The sequence below is a fragment of the Tricharina praecox genome (assembly GCF_024521635.1).
Source record: "Tricharina praecox strain CBS 144465 chromosome Unknown BZA05scaffold_56, whole genome shotgun sequence".
NCBI lineage: Eukaryota > Fungi > Ascomycota > Pezizomycetes > Pezizales > Pyronemataceae > Tricharina > Tricharina praecox.
Genome location: NW_026250458.1, coordinates 1 through 22,604, shown reverse-complemented (window position 1 = coordinate 22,604; position 22,604 = coordinate 1). Strand labels below are relative to the sequence as shown.

The window sequence follows — 22,604 nt, the reverse complement described above, 5'->3', positions numbered from 1 at the left end:
CCTCGGGAGTGTGCAGTTGCTGATACTACCAACCTTTTGTTGCAGCTTGCCTTTGCCATGATCGTCTTCGGTGTAGCAGCCAAAGAAGTCGGAAAGACATAAGACACCCGTACTTGGCATATGAAAACTCCATCGATTCCTCAAGTTCTGTCGCTGCAATGGCTGATTATTCCCTCCCTCCAGCTCCGAAGGTCGACTCGACAGCCTCCAGCATAACCTCCACCAAGCACAAGGAAGCCGGCGGCACAGACTCCAGTACTTCAATCCCCGCCTACTCCAGTGCCGACGGCGGCGGCGCCTTCAGCCATGAAACGTCACTGAATCGCTTCTACAAGCCGATCGCGGAGTACGAAGGCGCCCACCGCTACGATCCGGCAGCGGAATGGACGGAGGTAGAGGAGAAAAGGATCGTCAAGAAAGTTAGGATACCTATTCAAATTCTCTGTGGCGTATTGCTGACTGCAAGAGAAGATCGACTATAGGGTCGCATCATGGTGCTGCCTCATGTTCTTCGCCCTGCAATTGGATAGAGGGAATATTCAGCAGGCGCTGTCGGATAACATGCTGGACGATCTGGGGCTCACGACGGATCAGTACAACTGGGGACAGACGGTGTTTTACATCTCGTTTATGTTTGCGGAACTCCCGTCACAGCTGATCAGTAAAAAGCTTGGGCCGGATCGATGGATTCCGTACGTATACCGACTTCGAAGGCAGTGGATGATCCTGGCTGATGCGTCTCTTGCAGAATTCAGATGGTCTCGTGGAGTATCGTGGCCAGCTGCCAGGCAAAAATGAATGGATATGCCTCCTTTGTGGTGTGCAGATGTCTTCTTGGCTTGATTGAAGGAGGGTTCGTCGTCCCCATCCACCCCCACGATCTTATCCCTACTGACCAAACTAGTTTCATCGCCGATGTCATCCTCTACCTCACCTACTTTTACAAAACCAAAGAGCTACCCTTCCGGCTCTCTCTCTTCTGGACCGCCTACATGAGCACCCAAATCGTATCGGCATTTCTCGCCTTTGGGATCCTTCGTCTACGCGGAGTGAACGGGATGGAAGGCTGGCGCTGGCTGTTTGCGCTGGAGGGCTCGCTCACGGCCATCATTGGACTGCTGAGTTGGTTCTATATGCCGCCGTCGCCGACACAGACGAAGGGAGGACTCCGCGGAAATGATGGTTGGTTTAGTGAGCGCGAGGAGGTGATACTCGTCAATCGGATTCTGCGGGATGATCCTAGTAAAGGTGATATGCATAATCGCCAAGCGGTAACACTGAAGTTGCTGTGGGAGTCCCTGAAGGATTACGATATGTGTACGCTTCTCTTCTCCCACCTAGACGCCGCAGGCTATTTGCTGACTTGATCCAGGGCCAATTTATCTGATCGGCCTTACCTGGACCATTCCTTCTGCGCCCATGACCAGCTACCTCACACTGACCCTACGCTCACTCGGGTTCGGCACTCTAGAAACCAACCTACTCACGATCCCGGCACAATGCATCTTCATCATCGTCCTCCTCATTATCACCTGGCTCTCGGAACGAATCAACCAACGGTTACTGCTCGGCGTCGTCGGCCAGGTTTGGCTGTTGATACCACTCGCAGTGCTCGCCACGCTTCCCGCCGCCGCGCCAGTGTGGGGACGCTATGCCGCGTGCACATTCATCGTCGGGCATGTTTACATCCATGCTATTATCGTAAGTACTCCGTCCTCCGCACCCGTATTTAACGATGACTGATCGGCACAACTCAGGTGGCGTTAACCTCTCGCAACGCTGGCTCGGTACGCACTCGCACAGTCGGCAGTGCAATCTACAACATGACCGTTCAGGCGGGCAGTATCATTGCCTCAAACGTACCTAACTACCTCTTCTCACGCACCTCCCTTTCTCTGCCGACTCCCCACTAACAAAGCTCGTAGATCTACCGCGAAAACGACAAGCCCCTCTACCGCAAAGGCAACCGCGTGCTGATCGGCATCTGCGGCCTCAACATTGTCCTGTTCGTGGCGGCGAAGGCTTATTACATCTGGAGGAATAAAACAAGGGATACGCTGTGGAATGCGATGAGTCTGAAAGAGAAGGAAGAGTACCTTAACATTACCGAGGATAGGGGGAATAAGAGGTTGGATTTTAGGTTTTCTCATTGAGTGGAATGTAAATATTATATGCTGAATGGAGAATAGACTTTGCCGTTAAAACGGTCTTTAGCTTTGAACAGTCAAACTTCTCCCGTGTGATCGACATCCAAGCTGGTCGTCAATTCCTAAGCGAAAAAGGAATATGGTCTCCACGGATCCCATCGCCAAAAGTTAAAACCCTTACCCACACTCTAACTAGAAGCTATCTAGATGTAACTTTAGTAATGAAACACAACCCGAAGTTCGCCATCGTTCCTAAAAAGCTTAACCTAACCACCAACCCCACATAACTCAGTTGTTAGGCAGCGGCGCAGCATCGGGCCATGGTGGCAGAGCTTTCTCTCGACCCCGCGGAGCTAGCAGGAAAGGTTGGGAAGTTGGTGGTCGCCATAGTCTAGTAAGGCTACATGCGGCAATAAATTGATGTTTTCTCTCTCTCTCCCCACATAACTCAATTTCGTGTGTACATAGTCTCAAAAGCGAGGATGCTATCGCAGTCGTCGGTAACTACCGCTAGATCTGCCAGGACCGCCGAAAGGGTATCGCAGGGAGGCACGTCTGCACGATATATAGAGTTGCTGTGCGTAATCGCAAGGGCGGGGTTGGTGGTGAGGGTGGTGGCGGTGGTGGTGGTGGTGGTGGTCGTGGTGGTGGTGGTGGTCGTGAACTCTTGATGCTCGTCGCAGATGGTATCGCCGGACGGAGGGGGAAGGCCGAGACGGATATAGCCATACGAAGTTTCCCGGCAGTGGATGATTCCACCATGCCTTCCAAGACTCCTTTAACTAGCCCAACAATGCCGGTTTTGCACCACAGACTACCGTAAAACTCCCTTTCTTGCAGTGGGTGTGCGGAGCAGAGTGATATCACATGATGGGATGCGATGTGTCCACTGTCCGCCGCACTCAAGCTTATGTTTCATTTCTTTCTCGCATCTTCCAGTGTGCCTGAACTTTAAACAGACAGTACTCGACCCACTGCTGTAAACTCTCGTTCTCGCTATAACAGCATTACCAAAGGTAATAATACACTAAAAAAAGCATCAAATAAGTTTTCCATTCTACTACTTAACTCTATACTGATCCGCAAAGACCTAGACCCCCCTCAACATCCCCGTGGTCGAAATAAACTCAATGCATGATGCTATTCTCGCCACCGGGGACATAACCATAAAACCCCGCAGCGACAAGTCCAAATGCTAACAAGTATCAAGGCCCCGCAGTGGGGCCCCAGCCGCTGCTCATAATCATTCCGATGCCGACAGTATAGGCCTACGAAACTTTCCGGCAGCCTTTGATTTCACCATGTCTCCCAAGACTCCCTCAACTAGCCCAAAAATGGCGGGTTTGCACCACAGACAGCCGTAAAACTCACGTTTTTGCAGTGGGAATGCTGAGCAGAGTGATATCATGTGACGGAATGGGATGTGTCCACTGTCCGGCGCACTTGAGTTGCTTTCTCGCATCTTCTAGTGGATGAGACTGAAGGACAGTTTCGACCCCCAGCTTTGAACGCTCGTTCTTGCTATAACAGCATTACATAATGTAATAATACACCAAAAAAAGCATCAAATAAGTTTTCCATTCTACTATTTTAACGTTTATACATCCCCACAGACCTAGACTCCCCCCCCCCTTCACCACCCCGTGGTCAAAATAAACTCAAGACATGATGATATTCTCGCCACCGGGCACATAACGATAAACCCCACACCAGAGAGACAAGTCTAAATGCTAACAAGGCCCCGCAGTGGGGCCCAGCCGCTGCCCGTGATCATTCCGATGCCGACAGGCTACATTTGCAACACCGCAACATGAAGAAAAAGCTAGAAGAATAGTGAAGTGTAAAGAAACATTTTCTAAAAAAATTCTCAATAGCATATACTCCAGAGTCCATCACCGTGGATCCCAACTTCCAGGCCAAACTGGTTACTGAGGGTCCCAATTAACCACCCTCTCCCGCCAGGCCATCCTCCATTCTCCACTGCTTCTCCTCCGCCTCTTGATCTCTTGATCTCTTCAGCTCCGTGAGCTTAGTCCTCAAGAGTCTAGTAGTTAGTTGTCTTCTTCTTCGTATGCCTTCAGGCTTCAGGCATCTGAAACTGGTCGATGAAGTAGGCCATCAGGACTCAGCAAGGAGCATATCCCCCAACCTCTTCGCCACCCTCTCGCGCTCTCCCCACCCCGAGCTGCTCCACCGCCCGCTTCCTCATCTCTTTGAGCTCCCGCTCACATCGTGAGCCTCAACGGAGTCGTCGCCACCACGGATCAACATCCCGGGACGATCCGGGTGCTCCAGGAGGCTCATCTTCTTCGCGAGGGCGGCTGCGCTGACTGTCAGCCGGGCTCCACGGTGGCGGGCGGAGGGGGGGGAGGGGGGAGGAAGTCCGCACCATCAAGTGCCTTACTCTTGATCTTGAAGCAGATCACCATGCTGATGCCAGCACCGCCAGCACAGCCAGCACGAAATAGCTTTGCGTCGGGGCTCATGGGGTCGAGGGGGAGGGGCCCGACGAAGCGCTTTGCGGGGGGAACGGGGATGGCGGTGGTAGGGATTGCGCTGGCGATAATCGCGCTGGCCGCCTTCTTGTTCTTGTTCTTCTGGATGCGCGTCGAGGTGCGCGTGCTGCTGCTGTGGCGGCGGGGGGGCGATTGTCTTCGTCTCTGATGATGTTTCGTTGGCTGTCTAGGTAGTAGGTGAGGTGTGGCTGGTGTTGCGTGTAGCTGTGAAAGTAGAGGAGGAGTTGTGGGTCGAGTGGGGGTAGTTGCGAAAGTAGAGGAGGTGGTGCGAGTGGAGGGTTATAAACAGTTGTGAAAGTAGAGGAGGTGTGAATGGAGAGTTGAGGAGTCAAAAGTAGCTCTCGGCTAGTGTATGGAGAATGCGAAAGTACACAGAAGACCTTCCCACCCCAACGAACTCTGGCCCTATGAACTTTACTTCTCTATGGATATATTTCCGCAATTCTGATGATCCATAGATGCTTCTAGGCTCCGGTTCACCCTGTCCGCGGAATCTCTATGGAAGATAACCTTCAGATTGAAGCGACTCCCCGATGGCAACACTACGTGATCGAAATCCAGTCGCTTGACAAAACATTTGTGCAAAAGCACCAATCATTCGTATCATTACACAAACTTTTCAAACACAGAATTACACAGTAAAAGCAATGCTTTTGGCGTAAAAAAACACTAATTGCATGAACAAATCCACCACCTACTACCACTCCGAGAACCCCACATCCGGAATCATATAGAAACATCACAAACATCGAACGCGAAAATCAATGAAAATCTAAACATCATCATCCGGGACGCAAACACGAATGTCGTCAATCTGGAACTCGACGGGCTTAGCACCCTTGGAGGCGCTCGCAACTTCCTTGTAGGTCGGAGGCTTCTTGTAGTTTCTGAACACCGGCAAAAGCGACGTATGCGACATTGCTCCAATTGAGTTCCACCAGTTGCTGGAACGGTTGAGGGCCGCTGAGATTGATGTCACCGCAGACGCTCGGATATCCAACGTAGTACTGGTCCTCGACGGTCCAGGCGCAGTAGACAATGCCAGCATAGTCGTTGTTGGAGATACTGCCGATAGGCTTGGTGGAAACCTTGAACGACTTGAGAACAAATGAAGTGGTGTCTCCCTCGATGTCAAACGTGATGCGACGGAAGTTGGCTTGTTGCTGCTGATGCGAGAATGAAGGAGAGAGATACTGAGCACCCTCGATAGTATCCTGGCTGCAAGTCTGGTCCAGATAGTAGTCCAACTGGTTGCAGTTTAGGAGTTGCCTGCGAGTAAAGTCATTAGCCATGTGTTAGAGCGATAGCAGCTGGAAACCAACCATCCGTCGTCGAAGGTGAAGTTCTTGTACTCGAACGGGGTGGGGGAGAAATCACTGGCTCCTCGGTGGTGGCGAAGTCATCGAACTAAACAAGTCAATAACACATATCGCTGCAAGGTGGGCGAGAACTTACAATCAGAACATCAGGCTTGTATCCAAACGGGCACTCTGGAGAAAGTCTCTGTGGGGATACCAGTCTCCGTGGAAGACGGCGTGTCAGTCGAAGAAACATTTTCTGTGGAAGTGGAATGTCCGTGAGGGGAAATGACGGATTGTGTAGCTGTGGGAGAAGGGGTCACAGAAGGTCCTTCAGTTTCGACGAAGTTTCAGAAGGAGTAGAGTCTCGGAGGGGTCGCAGTCTCGGATGGGTTGCGGTCTCAGAAGCCAACCGTCTCGGAGGGAGTAGCAGTCGCGGAGGACGCAGTCCGGAAGGCTAACAGTCTCGGAGGGGTCGCAGTCGCGGAAGCTCAACCGTGTCGGAGGGAGTAGCAGTCCGGAAGGCTCAACAGTCTCGGAGAGTAGCAGTCGCGGAAGGCTCAACGTCTCGGAGGGAGTAGCAGTCTCGGAGGGCAGTCTCGGAGGGGTAGCAGTCTCGGAAGGCTCAACAGTCTCGGAGGGGGTCGCAGTCTCGGAGGGAGTAGCAGTCTCGGAGGGAGTAGCAGTCTCGGAAGGCTCAACAGTCTCGGAGGGGGTCAGTCGCGGAAGGCTCAACAGTCTTGGAGGGGGTCGCAGTCTCGGAGGGAGTAGCAGTCTCGGAAGGCTCAACAGTCTCGGAGGGAGTAGCAGTCTCGGAAGGCTCAACAGTCTCAGAGGGAGTAGCAGTCTCGGAAGGCTCAACAGTCTCGGAGGGGTCGCGGCTCGGAGGGAGTAGCCGTCTCGGAAGGCTCAATCGTCTCGGAGGGGGTCACAGTCGCGGAGGGAGTAGCAGTCGCGGAAGGCTCAACCGTCTCGGAGGGAGTAGCAGTCTCGGAAGGCTCAACCGTCTCGGAAGGGTAGTCAGAGGAAGCTCGCGAGGGAACTCTCGGAGGGAGTAGCAGTCTCGGAAGGCTCACACAGTCTCTCGGAGGGAGTAGCAGTCGCGGAAGGCTCAACCGTCTCGGAGGGGGTCACAGTCGCGGAAGGCTCAACCGTCTCGGAAGGGGTCGCAGTCTCGGAGGGAGTAGCAGTCTCGGAGGGAGTAGCAGTCTCGGAGGGGTCGCAGTCGCGGAAGGCTCAACCGTCTCGGAGGGAGTAGCAGTCTCGGAGGGGGTCGCAGTCGCGGAAGGCTCAACCGTCTCGGAGGGAGTAGCAGTCGCGGAAGGCTCAACAGTCTCGGAGGGAGTAGCAGTCTCGGAAGGCTCAACAGTCTCAGAGGGAGTAGCAGTCTCGGAAGGCTCAACAGTCTCGGAGGGGGTCGCGGTCTCGGAGGGAGTAGCAGTCTCGGAAGGCTCAATCGTCTCGGAGGGGGTCACAGTCGCGGAAGGCTCAACCGTCTCGGAAGGGGTCGCAGTCTCGGAGGGAGTAGCAGTCGCGGAAGGCTCAACAGTCTCGGAGGGAGTAGCAGTCTCGGAGGGAGTAGCAGTCTCGGAAGGCTCAACCGTCTCGGAGGGGGTCGCGGTCTCGGAGGGAGTAGCAGTCTCGGAGGGAGTAGCAGTCTCGGAGGGAGTAGCAGTCTCGGAAGGCTCAACCGTCTCGGAGGGAGTAGCAGTCTCGGAGGGAGTAGCAGTCTCGGAAGGCTCAACCGTCTCGGAGGGGTCGCGGTCTCGGAGGGAGTAGCAGTCTCGGAGGGAGTAGCAGTCTCGGAGGGAGTAGCAGTCGCGGAAGGCTCAACCGTCTCGGAGGGAGTAGCAGTCTCGGAGGGGGTCGCGGTCTCGGAGGGAGTAGCAGTCTCGGAGGGCTCAACGGTGTCGGACGGAGTCAACGTGGGAGTCGGCGTCTCGGTAGGTCCATCCGTGATAGGGCAACTCCGAGAGAGGGACTCGGTGATCGTCGTGGATTTCGTCTTGGTGACCGTAAGAGTACTACATTATCACTCGTAAGTGATTGTTGCTTTCAACTCAAGTAGTCAAGTAAAAACTCACCGAGGCCAAGAGATGGGATCATCGTCGTCTTTGACGTCTCTCTTCGCGGGCTTGACGCCTGGAAGCTTGAAGTCCCAGTAGCCACCAAGAGTCGGAGCACAAGTTACGACGTAAACCGACGTGAAAGTCTCGGTGACGGTAGTGGTGACCTTAGGAAAGCCTGCACCGCCGGGCCTAATCCTGAATAAAAATATCAGCACAGTCTCGGTAAAGGATACGATGACAAGAGTGCAAAAAAATGAAGACAGCGTATTAGACAGTAGTGCGGTCACTGGCCAAGCAGAGTATGCATCATGAAAAATGATGCGAATGGGAATCGAAAACAGTAAGGACGAAGCTAAAAATATTGTACGAGGGGGTGGCAAGAGACCACTACTCTGAATAGGGCTGAAGAATAAAATAGTAGATGGAAGTGGGACATACCGAGGGAAGCCGTCGGCAACAGCCAAAAAGGCCATTGCCAGCAGAGCTGGACTCTTGAGTAGCATCGGAACGCTGTATGGGCGAAGCTGAGTTGGTATTAGAGGAGGGGAGATTGTTGAAGAAAGATTGTCAAGAGTGAGAGTGAGGAGAAATGGAATGAGATTGAAGAGAAAGAGGGAAAGGAAGGCGGACGGAAGAGGAGGAAGTAGATGAACGAATGTGAAGAGGTATCCCGACAACGAATTGAAGGATGATGAAGATGGTGGGTGATTTCGAAGAAAGAGTGAGGTTGAAGGAAGAGACAGAGTCGGGGACGGAAGGACTGAATTTATGTGGATCGAGCGGCAATATTTGGCCGACATTTTCTACATTGGGCAGAGGCGACATTGACTTTGTTTTGATACATTTGATGCGTTCATGCCTTCATGTATGAAGGGTCTGATTGCGACAGCGTTGTTCGGTACGGACAATCTCGAATGTACCCTTGGATCTATGCATTCATACATGACCGATCTGTGCTGCTTTAACACGATGAACCGATCGTGTTTGTTTACTTTACAACCCCGTGATGCGGTGTAGCTGAACCATCGTCACTTCCGGCATTAGAAACAGGTTTTTTTTGTGTCTGCCTGCTAGCTGATCTCACTGTTTACACATGCTTCGCATCATCGGCGAAATGATAGAACAGCCTTGATCCATCAAGGCCCGCAGCAGCGAGCGGTTTAGACAGTGTGCATGAGTGGAAAAAGCTGACCACGTCGACCGAAATGCATTGAGACACTCACTCCACCCGTTCCATCCCATCCTACTCGATGCAAGGCTCATCGACGTGCACCATCAAACATGTCCGACATCGACCGGTGGCCAAACGACATCAAAGCACAAGGGAGAGCAATCAGTTCATGCCAGAGCAGCTAGAAAAGCCTAGGTGCCAGTACATTGGATGGTCTACTCTACTCAGTCCACGCCCAGCTCGTAGCACAGCCCATACCCTCTTGGCCGTTCCATGAACCTCGACTACATGAACCCCACCGATCACATCGCCGCCGTTCTGGCTGCGATCGAGACCACAGTTCCCATGCTCACCCCAGCCCCATGTCACCACCTTCCCTCCCACGACGGCAAGCCCATGCTCACTGCCCACTGCCATCTCCTGCACACCCTGCAGCCCCTTGGGTGGAAGTTGTCCCTTGTCGTTCCTCCCCCATCCTTTCACCGTACCATCCGCCTTCAGCACCAACACGCTCCCCCATGCAGCTCCGACTTGCCTCCAGCCTCGCATCTCTCCCTGCTCCGGCGTGTCCTCCTCAAGCCTGAATCTTCCTTTGCCCCCCAGCATCGCATGCCTTGCTCCTGTTGCGCTCATGACGAAGGTGAACTCACGTCCACACCCTGCCGCTGCAACTGCATACCCATCTGCACGCAGCGCGGTATACCGACAGTCTTCTCCATTGGATGTCCAAGCTGCCCCTTCCTGCCTGCACCCATCCCCACACCTCGCCGTTGTCCATGACGGCGATCGAGTGTGCCATGCCCGAGCTCAAAAGCTATCATTGCAGCTCCGGTCAAGAAGGGCTCCATGCGTGTGAGCTCGCAGCTGGTGACATTGTCGCCCAGGCCAAGCTCGCCTTTGGTCCCGGACCGCAAGCGAATATCGCACCCGTAGTCGACACAAGTATCGAGAACTCCCAGCCAGCTGAGACGTGATCCCAACAGCACCGTCAGGTTGGGAGGGGGGCACTCGCTGAAATTTAGAGAACGAGTCGCCCATTGATAGTAGGCAATCCACACTGGTCCGTACTATTTAGTCCCGCTAGAATACGACGTCCGCCGGGGAAGAGCACAAGTGTATGATTCCCACCCGCAACCAGCGACTTGTGCGGACCCGTTTCGGGGAATACAGACGTGGAAATACATCTCGTCGTACATGGGGATTTCTCGTGTCCGATCCCGAGCTGTCCTTTCCAATTCGATCCAAACGAAACAGCATTTTTGGTCGTTGTCGTTGTCGTTGGTTTGGGTCGTACTAAGCCCAGAAGTCGCCGGTAAATGACGTCGCTCATCGCTAAGCTCCACACAATCCCTATTTTCACAGTCCCATGCGGCTCAAGTGAAAAATGCCCACACACACAAGCGCTCGCACGCCGCACCCCCCACAATTGCGGCAGAGTCTGGCAATTGACGCGAACCGATCCGAAAATCTCCAACGACAGCACGCCCCCCCGACACCTACCGCCACCCCTCGACCGACCGACCGAACGACTTCACCCCGAATCGATCGAGAGTACACAACATGGCAGGCGACGCCCCCGTTCAATCCGTCCAGTGCTTCGGCAAGAAGAAGACTGGTATGTTTTCAACAAGCTTTCTCCCCCGATTTCGCGATTTCGAAGAATGGGGGGACTACAATTTTCGAAAGAGGAGGATGCTATAGTGTATGGGGGAGACGGTGGATAGCTCGGAATGAGAGGATGGGGAACATGGGAATGGATGAAGCGATGGGAACGGAATGGACAACAGACGGCTGACGATAGTTGTTGATCAGCTACTGCGGTCGCCCACTGCAAGGCCGGCAAGGGCCTTGTCAAGGTCAACGGACAGCCTCTGCACCTCGTGAAGCCGTAGGTTCTCCGCTTCAAGGTGTACGAGCCCCTCCTGATTGTTGTCTCGAGAACTTTGCGAATGTCGACATCCGCGTTCGCGTGACTGGAGGAGTACACACTTCGCAGGTCTACGCTATCCGTCAGGCTATCGCCAGAGCATCGTCGCGTACTACCAGAAGTTTCGTCGATGAGCACTCCAAGAACCACATCAAGCAGCTGCTCGTCCAGTACGACCGCACCCTGCTTGTTGCCGACAACCGCCGTTGCGAACCCAAGAAGTTCGGTGGTCCCGGTGCCCGTGCCAGGTACCAGAGTACGTCTATCCTCGTCATACCCGGTCTCGCCAATGGACGGCTGCTGACAGAATCCGTACACAGAGTCTTACCGTTAATCTTGTTTTTTTGCTGGGGTTGGCGTCGGGGTGGCTTTGGTACTGGATGGACACTTTCATGTGGGGATTACGAGTATTCCGCAATGATAATCCAAACAACTCCGTGTGCAAAAATAAGATGGTGTCTTTTTCTACATTTCTGGGTCTGGATTTGGGCGTTAGATGCGAAATCACACTGCAATAACTCAAATATTACGGTAGTGAAACATTCTGAGCCTTGTACTCTGTGACTTTATACTGCTGTCCAACCCTGACGCCTTTTGTGTTTATATCTCCGCTTCGACGACATGCGCCATCCACACATGTAGAACCCGAGAAGAGATGCTTCGATTTCCATCACTGTATGTCAGCCAGTGATCACGCTCTACGGCAAGCAGAGTCCAACGCCAGCCGAGCTTTAAAGCCTGCTCGCATGGTGAAAAGGACACGGCGTTACGTTCGTCCCGTTCAGGGCAAAACATCGATCATCGCCAGTAGACTGCCTACGAGTAAAACTGAGCATGCGCATGGTGTTCCCCTCCCCGAAGTGGGACCAGCCGTCACACTCCTACTGCACCATCTCGAAAGACAAAAAGAGTACAGAACGGTCGCACGAGATCCACTGATTTTTGCAACCATGTAGCTGGTAGAAGTGTTCAACCCCCTCTACCAAAATTTAAAAAAAGAATTGCGTTCTGAGTGCTTGTCGATGCTGTGAAAGTTTTGTCTGTCGTTGGTGGTGTGCCAAGCCCACACAAGTTGCCCTAGCTTGAGCCGCCAAAAACGCAGTCCCCAGCAAACCCGCACAGCGCACTCGCCGGGAAACTCCACACACCAATTCCAACAACCACACACCAATATCGACAATTCCGCACGACCCCAACGACAATCCGGCCCCGCCCTGCCCCCCGTCCCTCCCCGTGCGCACCGACTTGACAGTTTTACGACCTCCGAAAAGTCGCCGCCATCATGAAGTTGAATATCGTACGTGTTTTTCTGCTCGCGTGAAGTGGTGGGCGAGAGCTGCTGGGCTAACGATTATGTCACGCAGGCGTAAGTTCTCAGCCACCACTCTACTCTGAAATCTCGCGCCCCGTTGTCTTCATCCGCTCGGTACTCGTCTGGTCTACGCGGAGGAACTGGAGGAAATTGGGAGCTACGACCGTGAAGAGGAGGATTTTGCGATGACGGGATGACGAGGGATGATTGGATGATGAGGGACAACCGACGCTCGAAAGCGATTGGCAGAAAGAAAAATCGAGAAAGAGTTCCCGGCTAACGGTCTTTCTCCTCGGTCCACAGCTACCCCCGCCAACGGCTCCCAGAAGCTCATCGAGATCGACGATGAACGCCGCGTCCGTGTGTTCTACGAGAAGCGTATGGGTCAGGAGGTTCCCGGCGACTCCGTCGGTGATGAGTTCAAGGGCTACGTTTTCAAGATCACCGGTGGAAACGACAAGCAGGGTTTCCCCATGAAGCAGGGTGTCCTGCTGCCCACCCGTGTCAAGCTCCTGCTCTCCAAGGGTACCTCCTGCTACCGCCCTCGCCGCACCGGTGAGCGCAAGAGGAAGTCCGTCCGTGGATGCATCGTCGGTTCCGACTTGGCTGTCCTCTCCCTCGTCGTTGTCAAGCAGGGTGAGAACGACATCGCCGGTCTTACCGACACCACCCACCCCAAGAGGCTCGGTCCCAAGAGGGCCACCAAGATCCGCAAGTTCTTCGGACTCACCAAGGACGATGATGTACGCTTGACCCGCAATCAACGCCTACTGTGGTTCGAGAGCTGACGATTTTGCTGCTGCAGGTTCGCAAGTACGTCATCCGCCGTGAGGTTCAGCCCAAGGGTGAGGGCAAGAAGGCATACACCAAGGCTGCCAAGATCCAGAGACTGGTCACCCCCAGCGTCTGCAGCACAAGCGCCACAGGGTTGCCCTGAAGAGGAGAAGGGCTGAGGCCGCCAAGGATGCTGCCGTAAGTTTCCGCTTTCGTCTATGCTGGCAATGACCATTAAGCTAACCCACCATCGCAGAACGAGTACACCCAGCTTCTTGCCAAGCGTGTCGCCGAGGAGAAGAGCAAGCGCACCGAATGAAGAAGCGTCGCGCTTCTTCGATGAGGAAGGAGTAAAGGGTTGCTTTGGGGCCGGAATAGGTAGTTCAAAAGGCATCAGTCACATTTCTCGTTCTGTGTTTTTCCTGGGGGCGCAATTTCGTAAAAAACTTCGTCCTTCCTGTGCACATTACGGTAGTTGCTTAGATGTGATCTATACTTGTGTGGTAGGCATGCGGAGAAAGGCAAGCTTGTTGCGATGGCTGCTTCGGTTCTGGGAATGAAGACTTCGTAATTCTTCACATGATGGCGCCGGCGGTGATTTCACGTGCTCTACCTACCTGAGTTTGATCTACGCGGGTGATGTCTCATGCTGCTGCTCGCCCCAGAGCTCGGCAACTCGAATCACAGGTCCATCACGTGCACGTGTCAATGCCAGCCACGCTCGATGGCGGCCTCTTACGCATGAACTTGCCGGCCACTGCACGAGGTCGCTACATCCTACAATTAGTATTCGCTAAGGCATAAAAAGCGGACACCTACTGCGGCCACTCCACGGTCAACTTCGAGGCCCAAAGAGCTAACATCGCCACCGTTTCTCAGGCCAGCTATCACCATCGATAGGTATCCGATAGGGAGCCAAAATTTCAGCGCCGTCAAGAGCAGGAATACCCCTCGGTTCTTTAACGGAGGGAAAGGCGGGCACTAGTACTCTCACATGAGGGCTTTCTGGCGTCTACCAATCGGCTTCCTATGCATACCCGCTGGGCTCGTGGTCACCTCGTCATTCCCGTCTCCATCACAAGTTCTCAGCTCCGTTCCGGGGTGTAACCACAATGAATTCAGCTTTCCGGATGGGATCAAACTGATGTCTTGCTTGCTTGCTGACTTGATTAGGATTACTTACTTAAAAGCAGCCATCTCCCCAGCCGCGCAGCTAGCTCAGCAGGCGCACGACTTACCTACCGAGTAACCTGTAACCAGAGCAGATGCAGCTACCACTAACCGATCGCGGTGATGGCGATAGCATATCTACAGGTGCGCTGTGGGGTGTTCCGTTCTATCGACCGGCACGCATGCACGCATCGCAGTGGACGAGGGTGGTGTTGGTGCAGCTGCATCCTCGACGACGACGGCGAACACGCGCGCGCCAGTCGGCCGGGACAGTCAAGATGACCACTTGTTCGTTCCTACGGGGTGGCTTTCCAGCGAACGTACCGCCCGATCTGCGGGTATCCGAATGCTACCGGTATGATCGAACCTGGAGGCTAGAGGTTGCGGGTGGGTCGTTCACGGTCGGCTTGGTAAGTCGTGCTGGTGGACGACGCCGAAACGGTTTAGTAACTTGGTACTGGGAGCTGGGTATCTGAAATCACTCGCCGCTGCTGTGCCGGCTTGATGGCTCGAATGAAGCTTGTAGGTAGCGGCAACTTTTTGACCGTCACCGTCGCCCGCAACCGGGATCTGGATCTGAGTTGTTGGCGAGATCTGGGTGGACCCTAGATGGTGAGTACAGGGCAACCAGGAAGTGAAGTTACGAAGGCCGGTGCTGATCAAAAATAGACAGACGTTGGGAGAAAATTGATGGGCTCAGCGAGTCAGCATCCCCTCCGAAGCCCTCCTACACGGTGACCGTAAAGCTTACGACGGAAGCATGCCAATAGTTACAGTTAAAAAGTCACCTCACCTCGACTTGATGGAAACTTGGTTCGAGTGATGGTAGTGGCTTCATGCATGTCAAGGCCTGGCGGAGAGTCAAGGGAAGATTCAAGAACCACGTGAAGATCCAGGATGATTAGGTACACTCAAGAGCAAAAATAACGAACAAACAAAACAAACCCATGTACTGTATCCCAGAAGTCCGGCCTGAATCTCCAGCATTTCAGATTCATCCCAGTTCCCTATTGCTCTCTGCCCAGCCCTCCCCGCGAGTCAACCCCCGGGGCTCAGCTCTCCAACTTTCCATCCACGCTCAACGCCCAACCATCCCCGCTCAACCCTCCTCCGCCGACACAAAGAGAGAAACAAAGAAAGAACGAAGGATGAAAAGAGAAAATGAATGAATGAAGGTGTCCGTTAGTCCAGTTCTCATCCCTTCCCGTCCAACCCCTATGAGCAGCGAGCTCAACCAGTTCAGTTCCTCATCCCTACCACGGTACCACCCGTGTGTTCACCTATGTTCGCCGGCCTGCCTCCCTGTTCGTCCTCGGAATCGGAAGCGAAAGCCTGTGGGCAGTGGGCTGGACGAAAAGAAAGATGTGGCGAGTGATGGTTCATGAGCAGTCACCAGAGGAGCCGAAGACTTGTGATGTCAACCACAAGCCGTCAATCGCGATTCTTCGGCGGGGGTCGATGACCAGGTGTGTAGGTTAAGTTATGCAGTATTGAGTCTTTAGATTTGACTCCTGATCGGACCCAAAGGATATGTATGCGGACGCTGCCATCCGGGATAACACCACCACCACCGTTCGAAGAGTTGAAGGAGCATGTATGGCTTTGGGCCACTCAGCACTGTCCAAGGCTGAATGGCCACTGGGCACGTCACATTCACTACGGTGAGGATGGGCATTTGGAGGATGGGCATTTGGAGGATGGGCATTTGGAGGCTGAGGATCCCCACCGGACAGCACCAGTGCGACCCACTGGACGGTGCGGTTGCACCATTGCACCACGACGCATCATCGCGCAATTCTACACTATGCAATGCTGTGCTGTGGGTAATCCCGTAGTACCTACCAGCCTGGTGGTGACTGGTGAGTAGGCAGTACTGCAATCACAGATGCTGACATCGCACACTGCACAGTAGGTAGATCTACCGGTACAGCATCACCCAATACCTACCGGGTAGGCAGTATTGCGGTCAGAAACCCCGGGCTTGGATACGGTACCTGTTGGTCGCGCCGAGTGCTACCTAGGTATGTTTGACGAAAACGTTTCCTCTACCTAGGTGCCCTAGGGACAACTCGGCCGTGAAGCCGTAAAGCCGCGCTGTTTCGCGACGTGACAGTCGCCAAGTATTGATGATTGATCAAGCCCGACGATCCCATCGAACATTGCTACTACAGTATCACAGTGGACGGTACAAACGCGGTTTTACTATATGTAAGCTCCTGATGAGCTCTGCCGCCAGTGGCCACTGGTTTTCTCCCTACCTACCAGTCGAGATGCTGCATCCGGTGCGTATATGTAGACTCTAGAGTTACACCATCCGAAATGATGGCGCCATAGAGTTCAGCAATCCCAATCCCAATCCCAAGCTCTCGTCGCCGCCACCGCGTGATCTTGGCTGCATATTTAGCTACCCCGCCCAGATTGCCCCACTTCGACTTGACAGATGGGCAGATGGGGCACCACTATGTACTGTACGTAGACGTCATGGCGAAGTGGGTCGAGTATTCACGAATCACGATCTTTGATTCGTACCGGACGGCGGGAACGTGCCGGAAAGGATACGGGTTTGGTGGGTCGAACAAGTACTAGGAACAGCCAATAAGTCGTGCCTCACCACCTTTACGAACTATAAGTGCAAGGTGGGGCACCACTTACTTTATATCCGAATACTTGCTTAACGACTTACGCATGGAATAGTCACGTTGTGGATGTTTAAAGTACTTTAAGTACCTCCTTACAGCCGGCGGGATCAGATCTGGCGTCGATGGTTACTTCCGGAGAAGTTCCTACAGTACTCTACTCTACTCTAGGTTTCCACACGAAGCGGAACTCTGGTGTTGGGAAAACTCGATCGAGATGCAAAAAACAAACGTGAAAGCCACATTTCGGTGTTGGGAAAAGTTAAAACTGTATCAATATGCAAACGTTAAAGCTTCACCGGCCAGCTGCGAGTCTGCGACATCCGCGACTCCGCGAGCCGGCACGATTTCAGCTGGGAACCTGGAAGGCAATCCGGACATAGAGCGGCTCGAATCGCTCCGTAACCGCAGCACCCGGCGCGGCAAAAGAAGAACTGTGTTTGTGTGCGGGAATGGAATGGAAAAGTAGGTACCTACCGGTGGCGATGTTCACCGTAGTTACTCGTACGTACAAAAGTCTTCACCTGCGCGCGAGGCGGCGGGGCTGCGGAATATAAATTTGTATGTATGGATTCGACGCGTGCGGTATGCAGTCCTCTGCCGGGAGTACCCCGGATTGGACTTGCCTCCCTAGAGTACTCTACATGCTTTGGTGCGGTACCCGTACGCAATGCGCATACTCTATGCTCGGGGTATCAACCATGGAGTACATACTCGGTACTAGCACATAACCGCCGACAGTGTGTTTATGTGCATTGACTGACACTCGGCTATTACTCCATCCAACCACATGCCATGCAGATGACGCATCATGCGAGAATTCTGCGCAGTGGATTGTCCAGCATATGGTGTATGGTGGGGCAGGAACAGTAGCCGCGCCGACGGTAGTTGGAGTAGAGCACGGTATAGGGCTTCGTTTTCGTATGATGTAGTTACCGTATACCGGTACTTTACTCTAGATGGATATTGCGTGCACGCGGTAAGCACGGGAGAATAGCTCCCGTCCGTCCATCTCGTTTTTTTTTCCCGTTGCGCTTTTTCTCCAGGATTACGGTATTCGCATTGAATGCTGAGACGAAGCTGCATTTTTCCGCGGGGGGATGGATGGGTACGGTACATACGGTCATCTCGTGTATGTGGTGTCTGCCTGCCTGCCTCTGCAGCACTGCACGAGCACCCGCAGCAGCAGCACCACCACCACCACCACCACCACCAGCAAGCAGACGGCGATCAACATTTCGGTTTCTTCTTAGCCTTGCCTCTTACCTACAACTCTGCCTACTCTCCACACTCTAGCACTCCAAGGCCCGGCTTGACTGGATCTGAACATGCCGGCGGCGCGGAGAGAGGGATCGGCTTGGGCTGGCTGCTGGCTGCTGGCTGCTGGCTGCTGGCAAGGTCAAGGACCGCGGCGTGTATCTTTGACACTCCTGATCATCCATCCATCCATCCATTCCAACTCTACATCCTCCGAGCATTCCTCCCTTCGACTCCATCTCTCCCGCAAATGGCAGATATCCGTTAGCTCCACCCGCCTCGCCCCGCCCCGCACCCGCCCTCTTCTTCCTTCAACTCCCTCTCAATACATACACCGATCCAGCCAAAGGTCTCCCAGACAGATATTCTTCCCCTCGTTGCGGTTCAAGAGAAGTGAAAAAGGTCAGTAAACTTACAGAGCCCCATCCCATCCCCCCGCCACCTAGCGGATGGACCCTAGAGTACCCTATGCTACATACGCCATTTCTTGTTGTGCGTGGGGAAACTTTTCTTTGACGTTGACGTGATGTGACTTACACAGTTTAGTCTTCGATCCTCTCGTCAGTCCATTAACCTCGACGTCGCTCGCCCTCTCTCTCTTTCTCTCTATCCCTCTATTCCATCTCCCCCTCCAAACCCGCGAGTCGTTGTGGTCAATCAGCAATACCGGCAATGAACTCGATCAAACTCATCGCAGGATCGTCGCACCGGGGTCTGGCCGAGGGCATTGCTGACCGGTATGTTCCGTCCCTGTGTTGCGCGACTTTTTTTTTTTCTGGGGAGAGTGTGGGGGAATTGCTTTTTCCTAGTTACTGACTACAAGACACAACGAAACACAGTCTCGGATTGGAATTGACTCGGGTCAAGGTGTCGCACAGCTCCAACCAGGAGACGTACGTCGCGATCCAAGAATCCGTTCGCGACGAGGATGTCTTTGTGGTGCAGTCCACCGCGCCCGGCGAGGTCAACGACGGCCTCATGGAGCTCCTCATCATGATCAACGCGTGCAAGACCGCGTCGGCCCGACGCATTACCGCGGTCATTCCGAACTTTCCCTATGCGCGCCAGGACAAGAAGGACAAGAGCCGGGCTCCAATCTCCGCGAAACTCGTCGCCAACATGCTGCAGGCTGCCGGGTGCAGTCACGTCATCACGATGGATCTTCACGCCAGCCAGATCCAGGGGTTCTTTAATGTGCCTGTCGATAAGTACGTGGCTCCGGTGGCGGGTACGGGGGATGGGATGGGATGGGATGGTTGGTTGTGGCGGTGGCCTGTGGCCCGTGGCTAATCGGTCGGGTACAATAGCTTGTATGCGGAGCCCTCGACTCTGGACTGGATTCGTCGGAACGTAGACTACCGGAACGCGGTGATCGTCTCTCCCGACGCCGGCGGTGCGAAGCGGTAACCCCCCTTCTCTCCGCATCCCCGCCACCTCTTTTCTCGCCTCCGCCGCTAACGTCTGGCCCACTAGTGCGACTGCCATCGCCGACCGCCTGGACCTCAACTTCGCACTGATCCACAAGGAGCGCCCGCGCCCCAACGAGATCGGGCGCATGGTTCTCGTCGGCGACGTCTCGGGCAGGGTCGGCATCCTAGTCGACGACATGGCGGACACCTGCGGCACGCTGGCGAAGGCAGCACAAACCCTCAAGAAGCACGGCGCCACCAAGGTCATCGCGATCGTCACGCACGCGATCCTGTCCGGCGCGGCGTGCGAGATCGTCGAGAAGAGCGAGCTCACCATGCTCGTCGTCACCAATACCGTGCCCCACGAGGACAAGAAGAAGCGCTGCAAGAAACTCAGGACTATCGATATCTCCCCCACCCTCGCAGAGGCCTGCAGACGCACCCATAACGGCGAGAGCGTGTCGTTTTTGTTTTCGCACGCGCCGCCGAGCTGAGCGGATGGATGAAGTGCTGGCTGGGATTGTGTGTGTGCGTGCCATGGCCGATGCGGCGGGAGTGGGGTGGGCGGTGGCGGGTGTTAATGGGTTTGTTCCTTCGCCGCTTGGCGCGGCTCACGTTCGATCGATCTCGGAGGGGGCTCTGGGTGGGGGCTGCCCTCTCTCTCTCTCTCTCTCTCTCTCGACTATTTTGGCTGGGGAAACCTAGGCGATGAAGTCTGTACCTACCTACCTACCTACCGTGCTCACCTCCTCCTCCTCCGACAGTTTCTGTTTGTATCTACATATGGGTTTTCACGTTGCATTTTGCTTCGTTTCGTTTTCGTTTTTGCTGTTGCTTTTTGCTTTTGCTGTCGTCTTTGCTTTCGTCTTTTGCTGTCGTCTTTCGTCTTGACATTGGGGTTGACATTCGGGGTTTGCGTTTGTTCCGAGTATAGTGGGTGCTAATCTTTTTTTGATCTCTTTTTTTGGTTACGTTTGATCGTTTGTGTAAATTATGTACGTTGGTTGGCTTGGTTTGGTTCGAAGGGACGGAGGAAGGGAGGGAGAAAAGGGAAAGTCACAGCACAACTATTATACAAAAAATCTTGGGATTGGATCGGATCGGATAGGGTGGGACACTGGGATCGGGATTGGGACTGGGACTGGGACTGGGACTGGGACTGGGACTGGAACTGGAACTGGAACTGGGACTGAATTGGCTTGCGTATGGTATGTACGGGTACGGGTACGGGATATGTATGGGAATAGAGAGAGATGGGAGTTCTGATGCTTTTTGTTTGTTTTTGTCTTTGCGTTATTGGATGTATGGGTGCTAGGAGATGTATGTATGTTGTAGGGCGACGGGGATATAGGGAGGGAAGGTGGAGAGAATGAAGGTGAAGGTGAATGATGGGATGGAACTGAAACTGGGAGAGGGTAGAAGTTGTCTTCTACTTGCTAAGAAGTATGTATGAAGTATGAAGAAGTATGAAGAAGTATGTACCGTATGTGTTTACAGACTACATGCGAAATAGATTTACATTGACCATAATGCGTGATACTTTCTCGGATGGTCCATCTCTTCTCGACAACCTCTTACACATACGAGTGTTTTTTTTTCTCTTTCTGTTGGTTTGTTTGTCTATTTTGTTTACTCGTCAATTGCTATCATAGCAGCCGGACTGCACGGGACTACACGGGACCGCACAGGATGGACGGGACTGCACGGGACGGACGGGACGGACTGGATGGCTTTCGACACTGGTGACTCTCGACGAGGGCTTAGAACGAGTTATCGCGTCGATACTACTTGCCTAGGACATTTACCGGTACTCGACTCGACCACAGACTGCCCTGACGATTCACGAAGATGATGATGTTTTCCTCGTGTGTCTGGTGCGAGGGCCCAAGCTGGAAGACCACCTACGGGAGCGGTTTCGATAGATAGTCCCGACTCCCGACGGGGTGGTCCCATATTGTGTGGCCAAGTCATCAGTAGCCAAGTCCACCGGTAAACATCTATATCGCATCGCATCACATCCCCTCATCACACCAAGCACGAGATCCCAACATCTGGAGTAACACCTCTCGATTCCAGACTACGAACGTAAGTACAAACCCCTCGCAGTGCAACCTGCACGTTGCCTTGCTTGCGGCCCATCCCATCGCGCTGCAACACAAAAAAGATGCCCTCCCCATCCCCCCTCTCCACCCTACACCCACCCCACTCCACTCCACCACCACCACCACCACCAACATCCCGCCCCGTCCTCGGTAAAAACACAGAAGAAGCAAGAAGTACACCCGAACCATATTGAAGAAAACCCGAAGGAAAAAAAACAACACAATCCCCAAGCAAGAAACAGAAAAAAAAAGAAAAAACCAGTTATCCCCACTGAAAAAGAAATGAAATGCCGAAGAGAAAAAGTAGGAAAAAGCAAAGTAAAAAAACACCCGGATGCCCACAATCAAACAAAACTCAAGTGCCCAAACAAATTCTCTATCCCCAAAGAAAAAATAAAAGCAATCACGCGAAACCAAAGTATCTATCACGACTGTTAGCCTGTACTCCCCGGAATGGTGCAAAGGGGATACATACTCCGCGCCTTGGTGATAGCCGTCAACAACTGCTGTCTCAACGTCTCATAGCTCTCGTATTCTGGCAAGTCGAGTTCTACGCATCTGTTAGCCATACTCCATGAAGATAAACAGATTAGAGGGGGTAACTCACGGTTGAAGCACGTATGCGAGCTCGGCAGGCGGTCCTTGTTTCCATAGTCGCGGTGAATATTGAACTTGGAGAAGCCATTCATACCCTCGAGCTCCTTAAAGCCGTTGAGGGGTACTTTAGACGTGCCGGTAACGAACTGCAGCAACTTTGCGCGCTCCTCCTTGTCAAACGATCTCACAGCCCGCCAGAACCACTGAATCTGCGACGAG

At 53.6% G+C, this 22,604-nt stretch overlaps 8 protein-coding genes across 8 annotated transcripts; 4 read left to right on the top strand and 4 right to left on the bottom strand.

Annotated features, from left to right (window-relative positions):
• Positions 1-158: 158 nt before the first annotated feature.
• On the top strand, positions 159-2,153 carry BZA05DRAFT_449661 (major facilitator superfamily domain-containing protein; the record flags this gene model as incomplete). The annotated part of the gene is made up of 7 exons (XM_051487387.1): positions 159-419; positions 472-692; positions 749-853; positions 905-1,317; positions 1,373-1,701; positions 1,758-1,859; positions 1,926-2,153. The coding sequence occupies 7 exons, from the start codon at positions 159-161 to the stop codon at positions 2,151-2,153; spliced, it is 1,659 nt and encodes a 552-aa protein (XP_051334623.1).
• A 3,039-nt stretch (positions 2,154-5,192) lies between these two features.
• Positions 5,193-6,290, bottom strand: BZA05DRAFT_413550 (uncharacterized protein; the record flags this gene model as incomplete). Its single annotated transcript, XM_051485197.1, has 5 exons — positions 5,193-5,522; positions 5,557-5,932; positions 5,986-6,008; positions 6,041-6,070; positions 6,153-6,290. Coding segments are annotated over 5 exons (654 nt in total), but the record flags the coding sequence as incomplete, so codon positions are not given.
• Positions 6,291-7,325: 1,035 nt separating this feature from the next.
• Positions 7,326-8,769, bottom strand: BZA05DRAFT_230545 (uncharacterized protein). Its single transcript, XM_051479809.1, has 3 exons — positions 8,469-8,769; positions 8,046-8,225; positions 7,326-7,985 (listed from the first exon to the last, which is right to left on the bottom strand). The coding sequence occupies exons 1-3, from the start codon at positions 8,531-8,533 to the stop codon at positions 7,433-7,435; spliced, it is 798 nt and encodes a 265-aa protein (XP_051334621.1). The 5' UTR covers positions 8,534-8,769; the 3' UTR covers positions 7,326-7,432.
• Positions 8,770-9,459: 690 nt separating this feature from the next.
• BZA05DRAFT_413549 (uncharacterized protein) lies at positions 9,460-10,531 on the bottom strand (the record flags this gene model as incomplete). Its single annotated transcript, XM_051485196.1, has 5 exons — positions 9,460-9,821; positions 9,852-10,007; positions 10,074-10,212; positions 10,313-10,423; positions 10,496-10,531. Coding segments are annotated over 5 exons (804 nt in total), but the record flags the coding sequence as incomplete, so codon positions are not given.
• A 79-nt stretch (positions 10,532-10,610) lies between these two features.
• On the top strand, positions 10,611-11,672 carry BZA05DRAFT_413548 (putative 40S ribosomal protein S16). Its single transcript, XM_051485195.1, has 5 exons — positions 10,611-10,816; positions 11,014-11,057; positions 11,094-11,108; positions 11,141-11,384; positions 11,449-11,672. Exons 1-5 carry the CDS (start codon positions 10,762-10,764, stop codon positions 11,460-11,462), a joined length of 372 nt encoding a protein of 123 aa, XP_051334619.1. The 5' UTR covers positions 10,611-10,761; the 3' UTR covers positions 11,463-11,672.
• A 503-nt stretch (positions 11,673-12,175) lies between these two features.
• BZA05DRAFT_413545 (ribosomal protein S6e-domain-containing protein) lies at positions 12,176-13,794 on the top strand. Its single transcript, XM_051485194.1, has 4 exons — positions 12,176-12,429; positions 12,744-13,215; positions 13,246-13,351; positions 13,471-13,794. The coding sequence occupies exons 1-4, from the start codon at positions 12,411-12,413 to the stop codon at positions 13,531-13,533; spliced, it is 660 nt and encodes a 219-aa protein (XP_051334618.1). The 5' UTR covers positions 12,176-12,410; the 3' UTR covers positions 13,534-13,794.
• A 4,881-nt stretch (positions 13,795-18,675) lies between these two features.
• Positions 18,676-20,430, top strand: BZA05DRAFT_230449 (phosphoribosyltransferase-like protein). Its single transcript, XM_051479808.1, has 5 exons — positions 18,676-18,679; positions 18,824-19,014; positions 19,117-19,485; positions 19,585-19,680; positions 19,751-20,430. Exons 2-5 carry the CDS (start codon positions 18,950-18,952, stop codon positions 20,178-20,180), a joined length of 960 nt encoding a protein of 319 aa, XP_051334617.1. The 5' UTR covers positions 18,676-18,679; positions 18,824-18,949; the 3' UTR covers positions 20,181-20,430.
• Positions 20,431-22,191: 1,761 nt separating this feature from the next.
• BZA05DRAFT_449657 (putative ubiquitin-protein ligase 1) lies at positions 22,192-22,594 on the bottom strand (the record flags this gene model as incomplete). Its single annotated transcript, XM_051487386.1, has 3 exons — positions 22,192-22,210; positions 22,260-22,338; positions 22,396-22,594. Coding segments are annotated over 3 exons (297 nt in total), but the record flags the coding sequence as incomplete, so codon positions are not given.
• Between the last annotated feature and the right edge of the window lie 10 nt (positions 22,595-22,604).

Excerpts from the sequence above, each read along its gene's own strand:
- BZA05DRAFT_230449 (XM_051479808.1), top strand. The coding sequence starts at position 18,950 with ATGAACTCGATCAAACTCATCGCAGGATCGTCGCACCGGGGTCTGGCC. Across the intron at positions 19,015-19,116 it reads GCCGAGGGCATTGCTGACCG|TCTCGGATTGGAATTGACTC; the intron begins GTATGTTCCGTC and ends AACGAAACACAG. Across the intron at positions 19,681-19,750 it reads GACGCCGGCGGTGCGAAGCG|TGCGACTGCCATCGCCGACC; the intron begins GTAACCCCCCTT and ends CTGGCCCACTAG.
- BZA05DRAFT_413548 (XM_051485195.1), top strand. The coding sequence starts at position 10,762 with ATGGCAGGCGACGCCCCCGTTCAATCCGTCCAGTGCTTCGGCAAGAAG. Across the intron at positions 10,817-11,013 it reads CTTCGGCAAGAAGAAGACTG|CTACTGCGGTCGCCCACTGC; the intron begins GTATGTTTTCAA and ends GTTGTTGATCAG.
- BZA05DRAFT_230545 (XM_051479809.1), bottom strand. The coding sequence starts at position 8,533 with ATGCTACTCAAGAGTCCAGCTCTGCTGGCAATGGCCTTTTTGGCTGTT. Across the intron at positions 8,226-8,468 it reads GTTGCCGACGGCTTCCCTCG|GATTAGGCCCGGCGGTGCAG; the intron begins GTATGTCCCACT and ends ATTTTTATTCAG. Across the intron at positions 7,986-8,045 it reads GATCCCATCTCTTGGCCTCG|TACTCTTACGGTCACCAAGA; the intron begins GTGAGTTTTTAC and ends GTGATAATGTAG.
- BZA05DRAFT_413545 (XM_051485194.1), top strand. Across the intron at positions 13,216-13,245 it reads CGCAATCAACGCCTACTGTG|GTTCGCAAGTACGTCATCCG; the intron begins GTTCGAGAGCTG and ends TTGCTGCTGCAG. Across the intron at positions 13,352-13,470 it reads GGTCACCCCCAGCGTCTGCA|AACGAGTACACCCAGCTTCT; the intron begins GCACAAGCGCCA and ends CCACCATCGCAG.